The 18,817-nt window shown below is 38.1% G+C and overlaps 1 protein-coding gene and 1 pseudogene across 1 annotated transcript; one reads left to right on the top strand and one right to left on the bottom strand.

The window, feature by feature from the left end:
* The first annotated feature begins 4,713 nt into the window (after positions 1-4,713).
* On the top strand, positions 4,714-9,061 carry LOC106707936 (phytanoyl-CoA dioxygenase, peroxisomal). Its single transcript, XM_045681918.1, has 5 exons — positions 4,714-4,760; positions 7,551-7,761; positions 7,989-8,162; positions 8,241-8,411; positions 8,726-9,061. The coding sequence occupies exons 1-5, from the start codon at positions 4,729-4,731 to the stop codon at positions 8,975-8,977; spliced, it is 840 nt and encodes a 279-aa protein (XP_045537874.1). The 5' UTR covers positions 4,714-4,728; the 3' UTR covers positions 8,978-9,061.
* A 3,519-nt stretch (positions 9,062-12,580) lies between these two features.
* LOC123721910 lies at positions 12,581-16,799 on the bottom strand (annotated as a pseudogene).
* Positions 16,800-18,817: the final 2,018 nt, after the last annotated feature.

The raw sequence follows: 18,817 nt of genomic DNA, 5'->3' as shown, positions 1-18,817 counted from the left end.
CAGCGTGTTAATATTTAACGAGAGCGGACCAGTGTGCAGGGTGCATGTAGCTGGGCTCGCGGGTGGCGGGGAGCGGCTGCAATGGCCGCCATCTGTATACGTCACTTTGACACATTAAAGTACTTACGGCGAGCGAGACGAAAGGCTTAGAAGTTTTATTTCAAATGAGAAAATAGAAAAGTTTTATGAATTTAATTAAAAATTTAACTCTTAAATTACACACTACCGTAATTTTAGCAGTTTCTACAAAGTATTTGGTTGTGTCTCTATAGTAGACCGTATAGAACATGATTTAAATTAGGCCTAGGAATGAATTAGTTAAGGTTCAACAGTTTAGGTAGATTATGGGATACAATTAAAATATCAATATCATAAAAGCTTCACATCTTCTTTGTAACGCTAGCAAAATACGCAAACATTGTAAGAACTGACCATTTTCACATTGGCAGTGTAGAAATAAAATAGAACAATTTTCCCGCAACCCAAAAGTTTCGAGAACTATTTTCAAAAATTGATTGACTTTCCATATAAAAAAACGAATAATCCTATCATACGAATAGCATCGGATTGCTTTAGAATTTTAGAAATAAAAAAGTTGCTGTATGCGAAGACATGTAAAGTGCATGTGTAATATCTATAAAATATTATTATTTGCAGTAACATTAAAACATTGTATTTTTTTTAAATAATAAATAGTCTAAGCACTATGTGGTCTATCACTGTTGACGTAGCGTAACGGTCGTAGCGTAGCTTGCGCGTAGAGCAGTAACAGTAGTACAGCATGTTGCGGAGTTGTGTGCGGGAAACGGGAATGGAGAGCAGAAGTGCATTGTGAATGCGATTGCAGCAACTGAAGCTATGTGTAAATATAAATTGACAAGTGTAACATTCAATGTACGTATTTTTACATCCGCTGTTAGATTGCAACTAAGTCGAGTTGATATTTATGTATACTATATTAGAATACTATACTATATTTAGAATTACATTTAAAACAAGTAATAAATAAAATTGTTATATAATCTACGAGTAACAATGTTTCCTATGTCTTTATTTAAATTTATTACAGGCACTGTTAATTTATGATTCATTTATCAAAGTTATGTTTATATTACGTAGCTTATAATGATAATATTAATTTCAAACATCGCTGGAGATGTTTTTATTTTTGTCATCACCATCATTTCCTTGACCTTGTCCCACTTATACGTAGCGTCGGTGCACCAGGTTTCCGTATTCCAAATCAATCTGTCTGCCGTCATCTCCATTGTCACCCCCTTCTTGATCATGTCACCTTTCACGCAATCCATCCATTTCTTCCTAGGCACTTATACTTAACGTTCTCTTTGCCACATGCGATTCTTCCCTCCTCATAACACGCCCATACTACGCTAACCTTTTACTTCGCAATTTTTCTATTTTTGTATTAAAACTAATATATAATCTGGCCTTGTTTTGTAGGGATACAATGTGAGGTGAACTCACGTTGCTGCGGACAAGTATTGTAGTTCTAAGTAGTAAATAATTTCTTGTGAATTGAAGTTGAAAGTATACTTTAATAGTTTCCATCATATTTAATGTTTGATCATATATTGTATCATATTTCAGCGCGCAACATCTTATAAAAAAATAAAATCACAAGGAACGATATCTGCCGTATAAAAAATTATATCCATCCATATCTTGATACGATTGCGGTAAAGAATATTGAACCTAAACAAAAAATAGATAAGAGTAATTTTACACTGTTGACTTATTTAATAGTGTACATAATATCAGAGAGGTTTCGTATTGATTAATGTATGATACAAGAACCCTTTTACTCTAATAGATTCCTAAATGTAAATAAGAATGTCCCTTTTGTTTTTGCGTCGCTGTTTATTTTTCTAGTTCCTGTCACTTGTCACGCAAGGTCTGTATAGCATAGGTAACTAGATCCCGTCATAACTAATCTTTGTAAACTAGTGGCTTTGTACAGTTATGTAGGTGAAGTTTGCTTAAACTTTTGCTTTCCATATGATATCACATAATTATAGTGTTTTTAACCGATTTAAGAAGTAAATATCATAATTATATGAATAGATTATTTGAGCTCCACTTCGTTAAAGTCTAGAAAAATGGGACAACATAATTAGAGTGACGTTGAGGCAGCCAGCGTCATTTGTCACTCGAGTGATGTCTTTATGAACGGCCGCCCCTCACACCGCACACTACCTCATTATGTTTTTACAGATGAACATTCAACGGAATTCAAAATAAATTTAAACAAAAAAGGAAACACAATAAAAATATTTAAAATATGAATTTTCTTACGTTGATTTCTCGTTTTAAGTATTCTTATTGAAACTTAATATTGAACTTATAAATCGCTTTAAAAATAAGTGACTTTTATGCAACAATAAGTTAACTTATAACAATTCATTTGAATAGTTTCCTTTATTGTTCAGTGCGTAGGTTTATCCGGTGTGATTGTAGACGTTGAAATATCCCAGTCACAGTATTGTGACGTAGCATAAAGTATGAGGAGAGCTCGTCAGACGGCAACATATTAATTATATAAAACATCCTCAAGTCAAAACAATATTATCTTATTTGTTCACTGAGAAGTCCAGGCAATTACTAATCAGAATCAGACTATTACGATCATCATCATCAGCTCACTATACGTCCCCACTGAGGGGCTTCGAAGCCTACCCTAAGTAAGGGATGACTAGACCATAGTGAACCACGCTGGCCCAGTGCGGGTCGGTTTACTTTACACATTTCTTTGAGTTTCTTCGCAGATATGCGCAGGTAGACTATAACGATGGATTGTCATAATGTTATCTAAGATATGCAACAGGTTTCTTTACATATAAGAGTACCTTTTTATTGACGTAGTAGTGGAGTACTATATGTAAGTTATATTGATGATAATATACATATATTTATGGTTAATCTAGTCTCCAAGCGTGCACCGCGATGAAGACGATTTTTAGTCCAGCATTAGATACCTTGCGATAATACAAAGGCCTAAAACTTCATAATATAGTTGTTTATTATGAATTTTGTACGACATAACTTTGTAGAGAAATTTAGTTTTTACTATAATATAATGTTATTTAAATTATAATATGGTTTGAAATAACACAATATCATTATGTTATTTATCTTCTCTGCAATTTCGTTAGGATATTGTTTTCCACGCGAGAGACAATTCTAGCTATCGTATTAAATGCAATTTAAGTCAACACCGGCCGCGGCGTTGCGCCCTTGTATTGTGCACTGTACACTGAATACTTATACTGCTTAAATAACACCAGTTAATTAACAACATCAGTCAGTCAGTTAATAACGTTAATTGTATGATAATGTTCGTACCATTTGCCAAGCCAAAACGTTGGAGGTCAACAGGGACGTTGGTAAAGTCAGCTTAAAGCACTTCCGCCTCCTTTTTTGAAAATTTAACAATTATACTGTGGGTAAAAAAGCTTGATATCTACTTTGTTACAACTGAATTGTCTTGCCCCGAGAGTAATGAGACGAGTTGCATGAAGCTTGCATGCTTTTAAAAGAATAAAGCGCTTTATAATTTCACCATAGAATGAAGTTCAAAGAGATTTGCTGACGCTCGGGCAATTGATTCCTTCTAAAGCGTGTCATTTATTCATGATCAGGCGCGAGCCCCCACCGACCGGAGACCCCGCTGACCCCATTACACAAAGTGAATTGCGGATCATCTTATTCTCTGAACAAATTCTTAAGATATACAAGAATAGCTTTGCCATCGGCTCACGAGTGTAGAGATCATGTGACCTAAGGAATAAAGGTTAAATTTGAATGTTTTTTATTTTACTTTTTTTGCAAACACTAGTTGTTTTATGTGCATAGATTTTGATTTATGCTCGATACGAGGCATTTGGTTATTCGAGTGAATAAAAGTGAGTTATGTAATGTTGCGCGGTTTGCACTATTTATTAGGGAGATTGTTGTTTACTGTTGTGTCGGCTGTTTGCTCTCTTTCTCGATTTCTTCGAGAGTTGATACAGTTATGTTTGAGGTAAACATTAGTGAGAATATAATTACTGAATACACTGACAGTTTTTTTTCTCTCAGTTTATGTTTAGTGAATATACTGAAATTTTTTTATGAGACATCGAGGTTGATAAAAAAATATCAAATGGTAAATAAATTTGTGTCTATTGGCTTATCTAATTTAAGTAGATAACATCGCCCCCCGATATATTTCTGTATGAGCATAACAACTTCTACTTCATGTCACATATTATATAACCAAGCGACAATAATCAAATGGTCAAGGTTTCGGACCGCTGAATTTTTAGTGGTGGTTGTCTTAGCACGAGCTTTGAGCTTATTTGGGACGGTTACAAGAAATTATTTTGATATTTCATTTGTAAACATATATAAAATGTGTATCTTAAGTCTGCTTTATAAACCTGTTCCTTTTTACAATACGTTAATGCTTCTAAGAAATGAATTTAGGAGTAAAATCGGGTTATTCCAAGCTTTCAGCTTTATAAATTTCATATATGCATAATAAATGATTATAGTAAGCAAAAGTAGTACTGAGAGATAACACAGTTTAATAATAGCTTCTTGTGTAGTTCGTGTGTTGTACAAATTCAAGAAATTCCGACACGAGGTGCGGCGCGGCGCGGGTGCGGGAGTGTGTGTGAACTTTGTAAGCGGCGACATCTATCGTATAAAATATTCAAGCGCGTTACAACAATGAGTACGAAAGTAAATCTGCTTACGTTCAGGTAATACGTCGCTTTAAGCGCTGTAGGTACAGCGCTACAGTCGCACAGAACGCCGGCTTTAAGCGCTTCTTAAATTTACACCTCATTATGTGCGCGAGGCCTCGCGAGCTGTAATCCCGGATTAACATCCTTCGCGATGGAACTTTTTCTTCCCGTATTTTTGAGAGACACTGCTCATTAGAGACCTCTATTCGTAAAACGGATTACCAAAATAAAAAAAAAGATTTATTTCTCGAAAAACCGTGACACGTGACGTCACGACACTGTAATCACGTCGTGGTTTGATACTTTGACTTATTCGATGATTGTGTCGAATAAAATGTTTACATTTCTGTCTGTTGTCCCCCCCCCCCCGCATCCTCTTTCGTCCCGCAGACTCCAACTATTATTGGTATATTTAATACTTTATACCAATAATATCTGTATATGTAATACTAGCAGTTGCCCGCGACTTCATCCACTCGGAATTAAAAAGAGTCTAGTAACAAAAAAGCCTATGTCACCCGGAATGTCCTTTTATGGAATCGGTTAGGGTAATTTCGGAGAATATTCAATGCAAACAAATAAACTACCGAATACATAGTTCCTTTTTATAATATTACTATAGATATTACGTACGGGTAACGGGTAGCTGTAGTAATTTTCACCGATCGAGTGCCCGCACAGCGAGCGCACCAAACGTCCGTATTAAGGGAAGCTTTCTGCAAAAGTTTCCCCTCAAAAACATGTGAAAATAACAAAGTATATTTTTTAAAAGAATCTCCAAAACAATGATCTGATTTATAATTTTTCCTTATGGTAACAACTTGGAGGAAATCTTTAGCAGCTTTATTAAGTTGATAAACAATTTGTTGCCGACAGGTGGATGCCGAGAGGTTATTAACAATATTAAATAGGAGAATTTCTTAGTAGAAATAAAAAGCAAGCTTATTTTCTTACCTGTTTGCTGGAAGGATGTTAATCCGGGATTATTTAAGCACTTCTTGGGAAATTTAGTAACAATAAGGCACCGAGAGGTCGTATTATTTCTGTAGACATAAAACAAAAACATGGCAACAATCACTTGTTTAGATCTAATCTCTTGATCAGATAGATCAGGAAGAGATTGACGTTGATTAGCGAGATTTATATTACAGTTTATCTTAACATTTAAATGTTTAGTTGTTTTAATTTTATTATGTTATAGATGTTGTGAAATGTGTTCTTCTGACTACAATCGCTTCACTGCAATCGTGTATTATGGATGTTGTAGTACCTGGCGGTATGGATAAGCTTCTTAAGTGAAAGTAACACTTTCCCAGCACCTCTCATGTCACCTTGTACCATCGGCGTCGAGTCTCCGCCCCCTGAATCCCGCATCTCTGTAATCCTCTTTTAACATTCCTTGAGAAAAGAAACTTTGTTTTATTTCAAAAATATTTTATTACTTCAAAGCAATGTAAAGAACGCTTTTTAAATATTTAGGAATGCCGGAAATACTTAGTTTTTATTTCTGTTAAAAATAACTTTACGCACTCGGCTTCCGCTTTTGATTTCTTTGTTGTGTTAGTTGCAGTATTTTTATTAATATTTGTTGCTATAATGAGGTAAACATCTATCCAAATAAATAATAAGGTAATTAGTAAATACAATAACTTGAGAAATGTAAGCAATTTGCGTAAGTTATTGCGCTGCTCGTTGCTGCTTCTTGTCGCTCTGAAGTGAACGCGAAATACAATAGATTACGATAATACGTTAATTTATTTAACGTTATTAGAGCGTTCAGTTATTAATGAACTTATAACTGCTATAACTGTCGTTATTTGTAACAACGGCTTTAAGTGATTTAGGACGTTCTTCGTATGAATTTATCTCATTTTTGCCGATGTAAGGCGTTTCGGAATAACGTAATTGTAAAGCGTTATGAAAATACTTTATTTATTCTGTAATTCTTCATGAACACAAAAATCTTTTTATCTTAACTACACATTATCAAAAGTCCACGACACCGATGTAAAAGAAATATATTTAAAATAATGGCCACTTGTAACGCGGTTGAATTATTTTGTGGTGATTTAAAATTCAAAGCAATGCCGGCTGCGACGTTACTGGAACAAGTAAAGGGCGGCAGATATTTAAATACAAAAATAAAATGTTAAAAAAGCATCACTTTTCATAATATTTTAAATATAAATAAATAAAGAAGCATTAAGATACACTCGACCGTAGACAATATAAAAGTATATATCTACAACAGGGTTGAAAAGACAAGCTGGATCTGATCACATCTGAGCAGAGATCGTAAATATTTTCTTGTTATATAAATCTTTATCAATCAGTCAATTTATAACACTTATGTAACGTGTCAGAGAACATCAATAACAATGATAGCGCACAAACTAATCACTCCGTCAAGTAAAACAAACTGTGATTACATTAAAACCAAATTTAAACAATAAATTAGTTAATGTATGTTTGTATAAATATAACGATCAAGTGTCTGCAGCAGCATTACTGATTTAGTTTTGATGTGAGATTGTTAGAATCTGGTAAGTACAAGTACAAGCAGTAACTTCATCACATTCACGTGTCAAAACATATCAAGTTTACTCTCAATCCAATAACACTTGATCTTGACACATTTATGACAACATGTAGACTGATTTTAAATTGAATCAACTTTTTCAATTTTCTACTTCGACTTAATAAAGTGGATATTGTTATATACTTACAAAGTGTTTCTTTAATTATATGAGTCATAAATGAAACATATTTTAATTTACTGATCAATGAATATACAAATATCATCAGAATTAGCAAGATGGGCATACTGACGGCTGAAGAAAAGCAGTTCTACAAGGATAACGGCTACATCCTCATCCGAAACCCCTTCACCGCCCAGGAGTTGGAGGAGCTGTCTACAGAGTACGACGACCTGTTCCGCCGGAAGAACGAGGCCAAGACCGAGAGCTCGTGGGTCGGCAGCGACGAGACAAATAGGAAAAGTGACAGTCCATACACGGTCAGTAGTAGAATGTTGAGTTATATCAAAGATGTTTCTGTGTTTACTTGGACTTAAAATTATAATGTTATGTTTTCTCAACTTAAACTAAACACAAATGTTTGCTAGGTTATGTTATTGATAAACTTGAAGTTTGAGTTTACTCTGATACCAATCGAATGTTAAGTTTATGCCTCATAGGTCTATCGTCTTTTTAGGGTACATTAAATTGTTTTTTTATGTTGCAGGTGAAGGGTATACACAATTTGCAGATGCATCACGCGGTGTTTGGCAAACTGCTCTACCACGATAAGTTGTTGGACGCGCTAGAGGACGTCATGGAGACAAAGAACATCGTTCTTCATCACACTAAAGCTCATTACAAGCCGCCGGAAAAGGGGGCCTCATATCCAATGCACCAGGTTAGTATTATACATGGCAGTTATTGATACATTTCTTTGGAACTCTTTGGCAGACGTTATTTTATCATTGCCTGTCAGGACTACCATTACTTCCCGTACAAGAACGACTCCATGGTGGCAGCGTTCATCCACTTGGACGACGCGTCGCCGGAGAACGGAGGGCTGTGCGTGTTCCCGGGCTCGCACAAGCTGGGACCGCTGGAAGACGTGGGCGTGCGTGATAACTCGCACTTCCATTATGTTGACCAGGTTAGACGTACGCATTATTTTTACAGTAAACACCCTGAAGACAAGCAATCGAGAAGTTTGATAAGAAACAAACATTTTTATTCATAAATCTTCTACAAAGTGTTTTAATTCATATTATGATTTCCAAATAAATTACATATGTATTTTTTTAATTATAAAAGACTATAGTTTTTGTGACTATGACTTTATTGCATTGACACATTCAACATCTTTCTAACAAACAGACTATATCAATTTATTTTTAACCCAAATCCAAAAGGAGGATGTTCAATTCGTCTGCAGCTGTGTTTATTATAAGAGTTTTCGCGTTTCAGAGCAAATTTCCCATAGAGAAGTCGACCCCTGTGATGGCGCGCCGCGGGGACGTGGTGATCTTCAGTTACCTGCTGGTGCACGGCAGTCCGGCCAATCTGTCTGCGCGCGCGCGCCGCATGCTGCTCGTGCAGTACGCGGACGCGCACGACGTGCCCACGGCGGGGGAGCGCGCGCAGCCCGCGCGCGGCCTCGTGCTCAGGGGCGTTAACTTGTATCGCGACGCTACAGTCGCCAACCGACATGTAGAGTAATCGATTCACTAGACTCAACTACGTTTAAAGAAACATAATATTGTCTTTTCATCTTTATATATCGAGTTTTTATCATCTTCTTTGTCGCAGTAAAAAAAATCTTATTTATGAAATATGTTATTTTAAATATCTATATTGTGTTTTGTTTTAAATAGATTGATTATTTGAAGCCAAAAATTAAAATTTCGCAGAGATTAGGTTTTTTTAATCTGTCTGAGACAGACTATGTCTAGAGATACAAAAAGCTTAAGTTTTAACAAATTAAACTTAATAGGTTTGTCGATGATATTATGAACATCAAAGAGATATGCAGAGCTGGGCGTTAACTCGTTAATCCGTTAATCGTTAATTAACGAAGTTAACATTTTGCTTAACGGATTAACTTTTAAGTTAACTTCAAAAAGTGTTAACGCTTTTGTTAACTTCCGTTAAACTCAACTTCCGTTAATAAAAGTCCGTTAATCGTTAAATTAGAAACTTGGTGACGTGCTGTAATTTTGTTTAAATTATGTGTCACGCCACGCTGGTATGTTCAGCTATGTTGGGCGACTGTCGGCGACTCGAATGGTGAACGAAAGAGTTGATAATTGATATATGTGAAGTTCGCGTGCAAGTGTGATGCATCAGAGCGTCCGGGAAAGACGTGACCAACTGGATAAAATAAAAAGAAGGTTCGAATGCTTCAAAATAAAAAGAATTTCGGTGCTTTTTCTTTAGCTTTTCCAAACTCGTGCGTTATCTTTCCCAACTGTCATAATAATGTCTGTTAAAAAGAAAAACCAACCACGAAGTTTTTACAAAAAAAATCATTGAAGTTTTTAGGATTCATGCAAATATTTCTAAAAAGAATCTCCTAATTTGTTACAATATCAGATTTAATGATTTGATTCAATGAAATAGGTTAGTTTTCATCTCATTAAATTTCATTTTCATTTCATATCAATAAAAATAATCTACTGGGTGGTTTTTTTTTTATTTTACTGTTGGCGCCTTTTTCCAAACATTTTAGTTAGTTTAGTTTATTGTGTTTTTATTATTTTATTAAATTGCTTCATTTTTTCGCTACTGTATCAAAAATAGTTGTTTAGTACACGTGCGAAACTGTCATTACAACTTGTTCCAACTGTCAAAACCTTCGGCTGTGCCGCGGCTCGGGTAGAGATTTGTCGGAACTCTGCAATGTCAGGCTTTCCGCATTCGTAATGAAATATACTATAATGCATTCATACTTATCTCTAATACTAATGTGTACATTCTATAAATGTATATGTATAGTCAAATTACTATTTTAAACAAGTGTCGCCACATAAGTGTGAAATTAGTATGTATAATTTTGGTATGGTTAACTGTTAACGATTAACTTTAACATGCGTTAAATTTTCGAGAATTTAACGCTTTAACGATTAACGAAGTTAATTTTTTAATTAACGAATTAACGATTAACGAAGTTAACTTTTCGATTAACTGTGCCCGCCTTTGGAGATATGAAATAACATCAACTTTGACTTGAATAAATGAATTACGTTCTTCGAAAATTTATCTGCACCTAATTTTAATAATGTTAGGCTAGCGAAGTGTTATTGTGATTATAACACTCCATGTGGTGCAAACATATGTATTCCTGGTACCTTTAATACATTCTCGCAACACTTGAGTTGAACCATCGACAGTACATGCAAACGAGAGATGACGAGAAGTGAACGCTTGAGACGGTGCAGTCGGCGTGAAATAGATTTCTCCGGTACAAAGGTTGACATCGCGTCCGAGCAGCTGCGCCCTCTACCGCCTCTGTGCAGAATAACGCACTGACAATAAAACTATACTGCAAATAGCACTGAGTGAACCTATTAGAATTGGTAATAGTTTTACCAGGCCATTATCAGATGTACCTAGAAAGACTTATTACATCATATGCATCCAAAGAGACTTAGGAACCTATATAGGCATTCAAATGTTTTTTATTATTACTTCGTAAATATTGACCATGATGGTTTCGATTAGATATAGATTTAAAATTGACCAGTCAAAAACTGGGCGATTCCCTTGAAAATAATTCTAGTAAATTTGCTCAGGTTGAGGAATATTGTGAAAGGCAGCCGCGCGAACACATTTCAATTTGTTTGAAGAGTCGCACATAGAGGTGGATAAACAAAGTTAGTCTGGACAAAGGCGGGGGGTGAAGGTAAATCAAATTACTTATGTTCCACTCCCGCAATGGACATTCGCTTCACTTTCGGTACGACAGCTCAGCTCGGCTCGACTCTGCTTTGTACCACCTATTATTTTCATGAAACGTCGCTACACATACAAATATTGACAGTTACAATAATAACTGGTTTAATTTATGTTTAATGTGAATTTTATTCATACATATAAAACATCATACATAAAGGTAAAGGCTACGATATAAGTGAGATTATACTGAGGTATCTTAATGAAGTACTGGTATTATTATAGAGCACCTCAGGAATGCTGTAAACTAAATCGTTTTACCAAATTTTATATTTCTTCCTTTGTGAAGATGAGTTCGGTCTTTTTTTACTCAAATATTAAGGTTTGTAATAACATAAGTGTAAGTATAAGCTTGATCAGAAGGTAAGCAATTGTATTTGTGGTATTGGGTAGTACGGGAGCGTCACGTAGGCAATTTGCGGCTCACACGTGCCCGCCCCCCGTCCTAACTGCATTACTGCTAATGCACCCTGAGGATTCCATGTTTGCGTTCCTGTTTCCTTACTGTTTACTTACAATTGCAGCTACTGTAGCAATACTAGTTACATTTGAAAAGTTTACAAACTACTGCAAGTTCTACACAATCACAGTTTGTATAGAAGTACGCTTCTGATTAGAATCAGAAATATTCAGATAGTTAATGATTTTGATTATTATCATGAATTGTCGGCACACTTTGTTTTAGTTCGACAAACACTTTGCAGACAGCTTATGCTGGATAAAATAAAAACTGACGGCATAGTAAGAAAATGTAAGTTCAATTCTGGTAAAATTCTATTTCGTTTTTATAAGACCATTTGTGTTGTTTTGTGTAAATGTAAACATGGAGTTTGTAAATAAAGTAACATGATATGTATTAGATACAGTGTACATATATCATTTACTGATGTCGACACGTCGAGTGCTTGTTTAGTGCCCGTGCGACCTGCCACCCTTCAACTTTACCTTATAAATATTTATTGGGCTACAACAAATGTAAGCCAACCTTATGATACGTTTGAAGATTGATGAAATGAAGGACTTTCTCTTTCGTTTATATTGAATTTGATCCGTTTTGTAGCATACAGAATATAAACTATATCTGTTACGTATTTGGAGTAATGAAACGATTGCTTGCTTAGCGCAGACTGTTTATTCAAAATGTTGTCACATTGACGGCGGGCGTAGCCGCCAGTTCAGAAACATGCGCTGTGCAAACGCATACACAACATCCCTCCCCCTTTAGATGTGACCTTATAAATAATTAAAAATCAAAATAAAGAATAAACAATAAACAAATAAACAACAACAAATTAACAAGAAAATAACAATACAATTACACAATACTGACATGCAGAGCTTATGACACATATAACAAATTTAATTTCTAAGCTAGCCTAAACAATCATCCTCTTCGGACTGCGCAGGGCGCCTAACACCCCTAGCTACTGTGACATTAGGATGGTTGATAAGCGGTGTGTGCGGCGGCGAGCACGCCTCCTCACCTTCCCCCTCAGGCTGTTCTCCATCACTAATGCCCTGTGCGACTCCTGGCTGTCCGGAGGATGTTGGCGATGTTGGGATACTCACTACAATTTCATCATCATTATCATCGTCAACATCCCGCGAGTTTACATTAGTAGCAGTAACGTCGGCTTTGCATAACCACAATTGATTTTTGTGTTTTTTAGTGGTAACTAAAGTAGCATTATCCTATATAACATATAACACTTTTCCCAGTCGCCGTAACACCGTACCTTTATGCCAGGTGAATTTATTATTACCACTAAACTTTTTATAAAATACCTGTTCACCTGGGGAAAAGGAAATTTTATTTTTCCCACCATGGGCTACGATCTGTGCCTGCTGCCTATCATGCACAACATCGGCAAGGGCGCTGAACGAGGACGACGGCTCTTTGGGATTAATTAAATCCAACCTCGACCTGAGTTTACATCCGTATACAAGTTCAGCCGGGGAGAAACCTGTGGTGGAATGAATCGAGTTCCGATAATCGAACAAGAACTTTAGGAGACGTAACTTACATTCCTTCGCTGTACGACTAGACATGATGCTGCTTCTAATACCCTTTTTTACAACCTTTACCGAACTTTCTGCCTGGCCGTTGCTAGCCGGATGGTACGCCGGTGTAGTAAGATGACTGATCCCATTGCCTGCGCAAAACCTTGAAAATTCTTGCGAGGCAAAGGAGGGCCCGTTGTCGCTCACTATCGTCTTCGGTAACCCATAACGCGCAATGTACTCGTACAACCGCTCAACTACTGCACACGACGTTGTGTTCGCATTCATGTCGTATACCTCGACCCATTTGGTGTACGAGTCTACGACGACCAAATACGTACGACCGTTCAAGGGTCCTAAAAAGTCGATGTGCACTCTGTAAAATGGCTGAGGAGGGAACCTCCACGGCACCAGCTTCGCCCGCGGCGGTGACGGTCTCAGCCGGGTGCACACCTCGCACGACCCGATAAAGTTTTCAATCGCTTCATCGACGCCCGGGAACCAAAATCTCGACCTCGCATCGGCCTTGGTTTTTACTACACCTAAATGGGACGTATGTAATTCGTCCATTACTCTTTTACGTAGTGAGCTTGGAATAATAACCTTGTGCCCTCTCATTAAGCAGCCGTTTTCTACCGATAATTGATTTCGACACAAAAAATACGGCTTCAACTTTAAATCGACTACTTTGTTCGGCCAGCCGTTTAAAACATGATTCATGACACGGGACAAAATAACATCTTTAGCTGTTTCGTGACGTAATTCGCTGACGGTCATAGGCAACGTTCCGTCCACGACGAAACAGACGTATGCGGCCCTATCGCACAGCGCCGCGGCGGCGTCTGCGCACGACGCGCGCCCCGCCTCTGTGGTTCTCGCGCCGCGCTCCCCCGCCCCCGGCAGACTCGCGCGCGACAGATAATCTGCGGTATTATCGGCGCTGCGAACATATTCTATTACATAGTTATATGCGCTTAAAAACATTGCATAACGTTGCAGCCTATTTGCCGACACTTCCGGGATACCCTTATGCGGACCAAAGATAGTAATTAGCGGTTTGTGGTCGGTTCGTAAGACAAATGGATCCGCTCGACCATACAAGTATTGGTGAAACCGACGCACTCCGAATATGATCGCCGTCGCCTCTTTCTGTATTTGTGAATACCTATGTTCAGCGGGCGTTAGCGTGCGCGACGCAAAAGAGACAGGTCTCTCGACGCCGTCGTCCCCCACTTGCGACAATATTGCCCCGAGGCCGGTGGGGGACGCGTCGACCGTTAAGATAAGTTTGGCCTTTTGGTTAAAATGAGCCAAAACCGAATCCGACGCTAGACATTTCTTTATAGCTAAGAAGGCATCCGAGTGAATCTTCGTCCACTTCCATTTAGTATTCTTTTTCAGTAGCTCGTACAATGGACTTAACATCATTGATGCACCGGGTACAAAATTCCTATAGTAATTAGCCAGCCCTAAAAATGATTGTAACTGACTAACATTACTTGGTCTAGGTGCATCTATTATCGCTTTAATTTTTTCCGGTGATTTTTTAAGACCGTTCTTATTTATCACGTAGCCTAAATAATTAATTTCGTCTTTAAAAAATTCGCACTTTTCTTTTTGTAATGTTAGCCCCGCTTCCTCGAGCCTCTGCAATACGCTACTAAGACGCGTCAAGTGTTCCTCCCTATTACTACCTGTAATTAAGATATCATCGAGGAGACACAACACCCCGTCTAAACCCGCCAACACGGTTTCCATGGCGCGCTGGAATATCGCCGGGGCCGAGGACAAACCGAATACGAGTCGCGTATACTGATACAGCCCCCGGTGCGTGTTTATGCACGTCAACTTCTGTGACTCCTCATCGAGACACAGCTGATTATATGCGCTCGACAAGTCCAGTTTTGTAAACTGTTCGCCGCCGTGTAGCTTCGAAAACAGCTCATGCACCGTCGGTAGGGGAAATTGCTCGACTACTAACTGTTTGTTGATACTAACCGAGTAGTCGGCGCATATTCTCACGGAGCCGTTTCTTTTTAAAACTGGCACTATAGGGGACGCATACTCGGAATAGTCGACCGGTTTTAGGACACCTAGATCGACTAACCTATTTCGCTCATCGGTAACTTTTTCCCTTAGAGCGAATGCAATAGGTCGCGCCTTAAAGAAAATTGGCTTCGAATTTTCTTTCAAAAATAATGTTATTTTATATTTCTTGAAAGAACCTAAAGTGTCCGCGAACGTTTTGGAAAAACGAGCCTGAAGCTGTTCTATTGAAAGCGATGAATCACAATATTTCACCGGCGCTAGTTCTAAATTAAATTTTGAGATAAAATCCCTGCCGAGAAGTGCCGGGCCACCACCACGTACTACATATACGTCTATAGCGCGGTTAACCCCACCGAATAACATTTTTGAATCGCGCATAACACCTAAACAATGTATTCTTTCGCCCGTGTACCCCATTAACTTTTTATTTGACGGAGATAAAGACACCTTATGAAAATGCCGTCTCCATGTAATATCGGAGATGACCGTTACAGCGGACCCGCTGTCAATTTCAAATTTTAAAGTTACCCCGTTTAACCTAACGCACTCCACCATAGGTTCGCCCCTAAAAGAACGGATATGATACAACTCACCATCGTCATCGTTCTCGTCCGTTCCCCTCGTCACGGCTGACGTCACCAGGTTCACCTTCTTGCACATACGTCGGAGGTGCCCTGTTTGTTTACACTTTTTGCACGTATAATTAACAAAACGACACTCTGACGTCCTGTGGTTAAAATATCCACACACGGCACATTGTACTTTTTCCGACCTATTCTCACTCACGCTTAGTTCACTTTTATTCGGCTGTCCTGTTTTACACAATACTTCTGTAGGCGCGGCGACGACGACGCTGGTCGCAGCGGCTGCGCAGGCGGCTCCCGCTCGCGCGCATCGTATGTTCTCGGCCAGCTCCACCACTCTAGCCAGGGTCAGGCCACTCAGATCCTTGCCAAAGATTTCTTCTTTCTCGAGCCCCGGCAGCATCCCCATGATGAAGCGGTCTCGGAGAACTTCTTCTAGGTTGCTGAAGCCACAATTAGCCGTGAGACCCCTTAGACGAGCCGCCCATTGTAAAAACGACTCCGCGGGTTGCTGAACTGCAGCGTAAAAATTGTACCGCTCGCCGAAGCCGACGCGTTTCGGAGTGAAATATGCATCTAGGAGTCCTAGAATATCTTCGTAGGGCACCTCGTTGAGTTCTTTGGGTAGTGCTAGGTCTGCTGCCAACTTGTATGTCCCCTCGGAGAGCGCACTAAGCAGTATAGCTCGTCGTTTAACTCCCGTCGCATCGGTAAAATGATTCACGTCGTTCGCGATAAACCACTGCGTTATGCGATTTTTATACGTCTTCCACATTTGCTCACTATGATCAAAGCACGATAAAACACCAAAATGTGTTACTAACATTTTGGGTTTTTTTTTTTTTCAAAAGTGGGTATTTCGCTCACTCGTCGCCACTGTTACGTATTTGGAGTAATGAAACGATTGCTTGCTTAGCGCAGACTGTTTATTCAAAATGTTGTCACATTGACGGCGGGCGTAGCCGCCAGTTCAGAAACATGCGCTGTGCAAACGCATACACAACAATATCTAATTTTAATTGATTCAAATAAAACATATTTAAATATCTGACGAAAGCATTTACTGAGTTAATAGACAACCAAATAGTTAGAAAAAATATTCACTTTCGTGAGACATTATCATTAACTTATATAGGAACGGCTAAAACACTCATTTATATATATCCGGTGTCGGCACCGACTAGTTTCTAGCCCATAGGGGGCCCTTCATCGGGGTGAGTGGGACTGGTATTATTTCGCGGGCGCGGCAAGTCGCTCACTTACCCTGATGAAGGGCCTCGATGGGCTCGAAACTAGTCGGTGCCGTCACCGGATATATATACGTGAGTGTTTTAGCCGTTCCTATATAAGTTAACAAATAGTTAGAATATGTATATTGACAAACAGTTCGAAGAAAGGAAAATCATGATGTAAAAGAAACGTTTCAATAACTCTTAAGGAAATTGTACTCGTTTGCAATAAATCAAAATAGTAAATAAAATATATGCTGGTGTGTAAACAATAAACAATAGTGAAAGAGACCGGCGACCGTTGGGAGCGCTGGGAACCGTCACCGCTCTTAGTGGAACCCCAAGTAAATTATGAAAGAGTACACAAAACTTCAAACAATATTCAATTATAAGATAAACCGATGACCACTGAATTCTGGAGTTAACAAGCTTCGTTTATTGAACATACCACTGGTTTAAATTTGTTCCAGAGATCGACATTTAAAAATCGCTCTCTCTTTTGCTCTGGAACATGATGTATTTTTTTAACAACGACTATAATACAAGTGAAATAAATAAGTGCGACTTAAATACATGAAGTACAATTAAGATGTGATATAAGCTAGTCTTTCAGTTCAAAAATTCCATTAGGTTTGCAGTAAGTATAAACATTTCCTCGTAAGTCGTCGGTCGTGGTTCACCTGCTCCGGGGAAATAAAACTTTAATATTATGTGCAGTAGTCCCGCATGACGCCGCGACCGCAGCGCTGCGCACGCGTGCAGACATCGCGCACAACTCACTTCTTGAACTTTATTAACATTTCTATGAATCAAAAAATAAGTTATTTAACTAATTATGAACTAATTATGTAAACAAAATGATTACTGATCTCGTTGAAATACGTGATGATTCCAACTGTGAACTGAATAATCTTAAGACGATATTTTAAGACGAATTTCATGAATATAAAAAGTGTATTTTGGAAATTTCACATATCAAATATATTTGAATTATCCAGTTAAACAGTTTCCTCGTGCAAATCATCCACTATAAGCAATTTAAAAATGTTTGTAACGAGATGTAAGAGGATCACTCAGAACGTTTGTCCGCCTCCGCTTTAGTTTTTTGCATTTTATCAGTTTATTTCGAACCGCTTCGAGTCCACTACGTGCCGGGAATAAATTGCCGTCTCAGCGGAGTGGAGCTTCGCTTTGATACTTCACAGATTCCTCCAGCATTGTTGTGCTTACGACATTAACATTGCTGGAAATGTAACTCCTACAACATACATTGGGAACTCTAGCTTTAAAGACACCTTTTCTATATATTTAATGGGAAATTAAAACGTCTTTATAACACGAATTACCTTTATATTCTCAAATTTTTCCTTTACTATGTGTTAGTATTTCTAGTTAACCATTTGCGACTGTAACTATGCGCCTGTAAGCCAGCAGTGCCGTAACTCTCCGCTGCGGGAGATTAGCCCAACATAAAGTAGGCCCGAGAGCTGACACGGTCGCGATTTATGTGACCTTGTCGACCGCCTCTACCGCCGCTTCCTCACAATAAAATGAGTAACAAACAAATATATGCGCATCGTATAGTAATACATACGTATTGATCTGGTCGGATATTATGAATAAGTTGCGAAATTTTGCCAAGAAATAGGTACATACACGTACATGACATAATAATCAATATTTCAAATTTTCTTATAGATAATGATATTCGAAGGAAGTTATCAGAAATAATCATTAGTAAATAT

The sequence above is a fragment of the Papilio machaon genome, chromosome 17 (genome assembly GCF_912999745.1).
Source record: "Papilio machaon chromosome 17, ilPapMach1.1, whole genome shotgun sequence".
NCBI classification, from domain to species: Eukaryota; Metazoa; Arthropoda; class Insecta; order Lepidoptera; family Papilionidae; genus Papilio; species Papilio machaon.
The sequence above is the reverse complement of the archived record's forward strand: the minus strand, read 5'-3'. Positions and strand labels throughout refer to the sequence as shown.

What these genes read in the sequence shown, in the direction of transcription:
- LOC106707936 (XM_045681918.1), top strand. Translation starts at nt 4,729, where the DNA reads ATGAGTACGAAAGTAAATCTGCTTACGTTCAG. An exon ending in AAAGTGACAGTCCATACACG is followed by an intron (nt 7,762 to 7,988) that starts GTCAGTAGTAGA and finishes TTTATGTTGCAG; the next exon opens with GTGAAGGGTATACACAATTT. An exon ending in CCTCATATCCAATGCACCAG is followed by an intron (nt 8,163 to 8,240) that starts GTTAGTATTATA and finishes ATTGCCTGTCAG; the next exon opens with GACTACCATTACTTCCCGTA.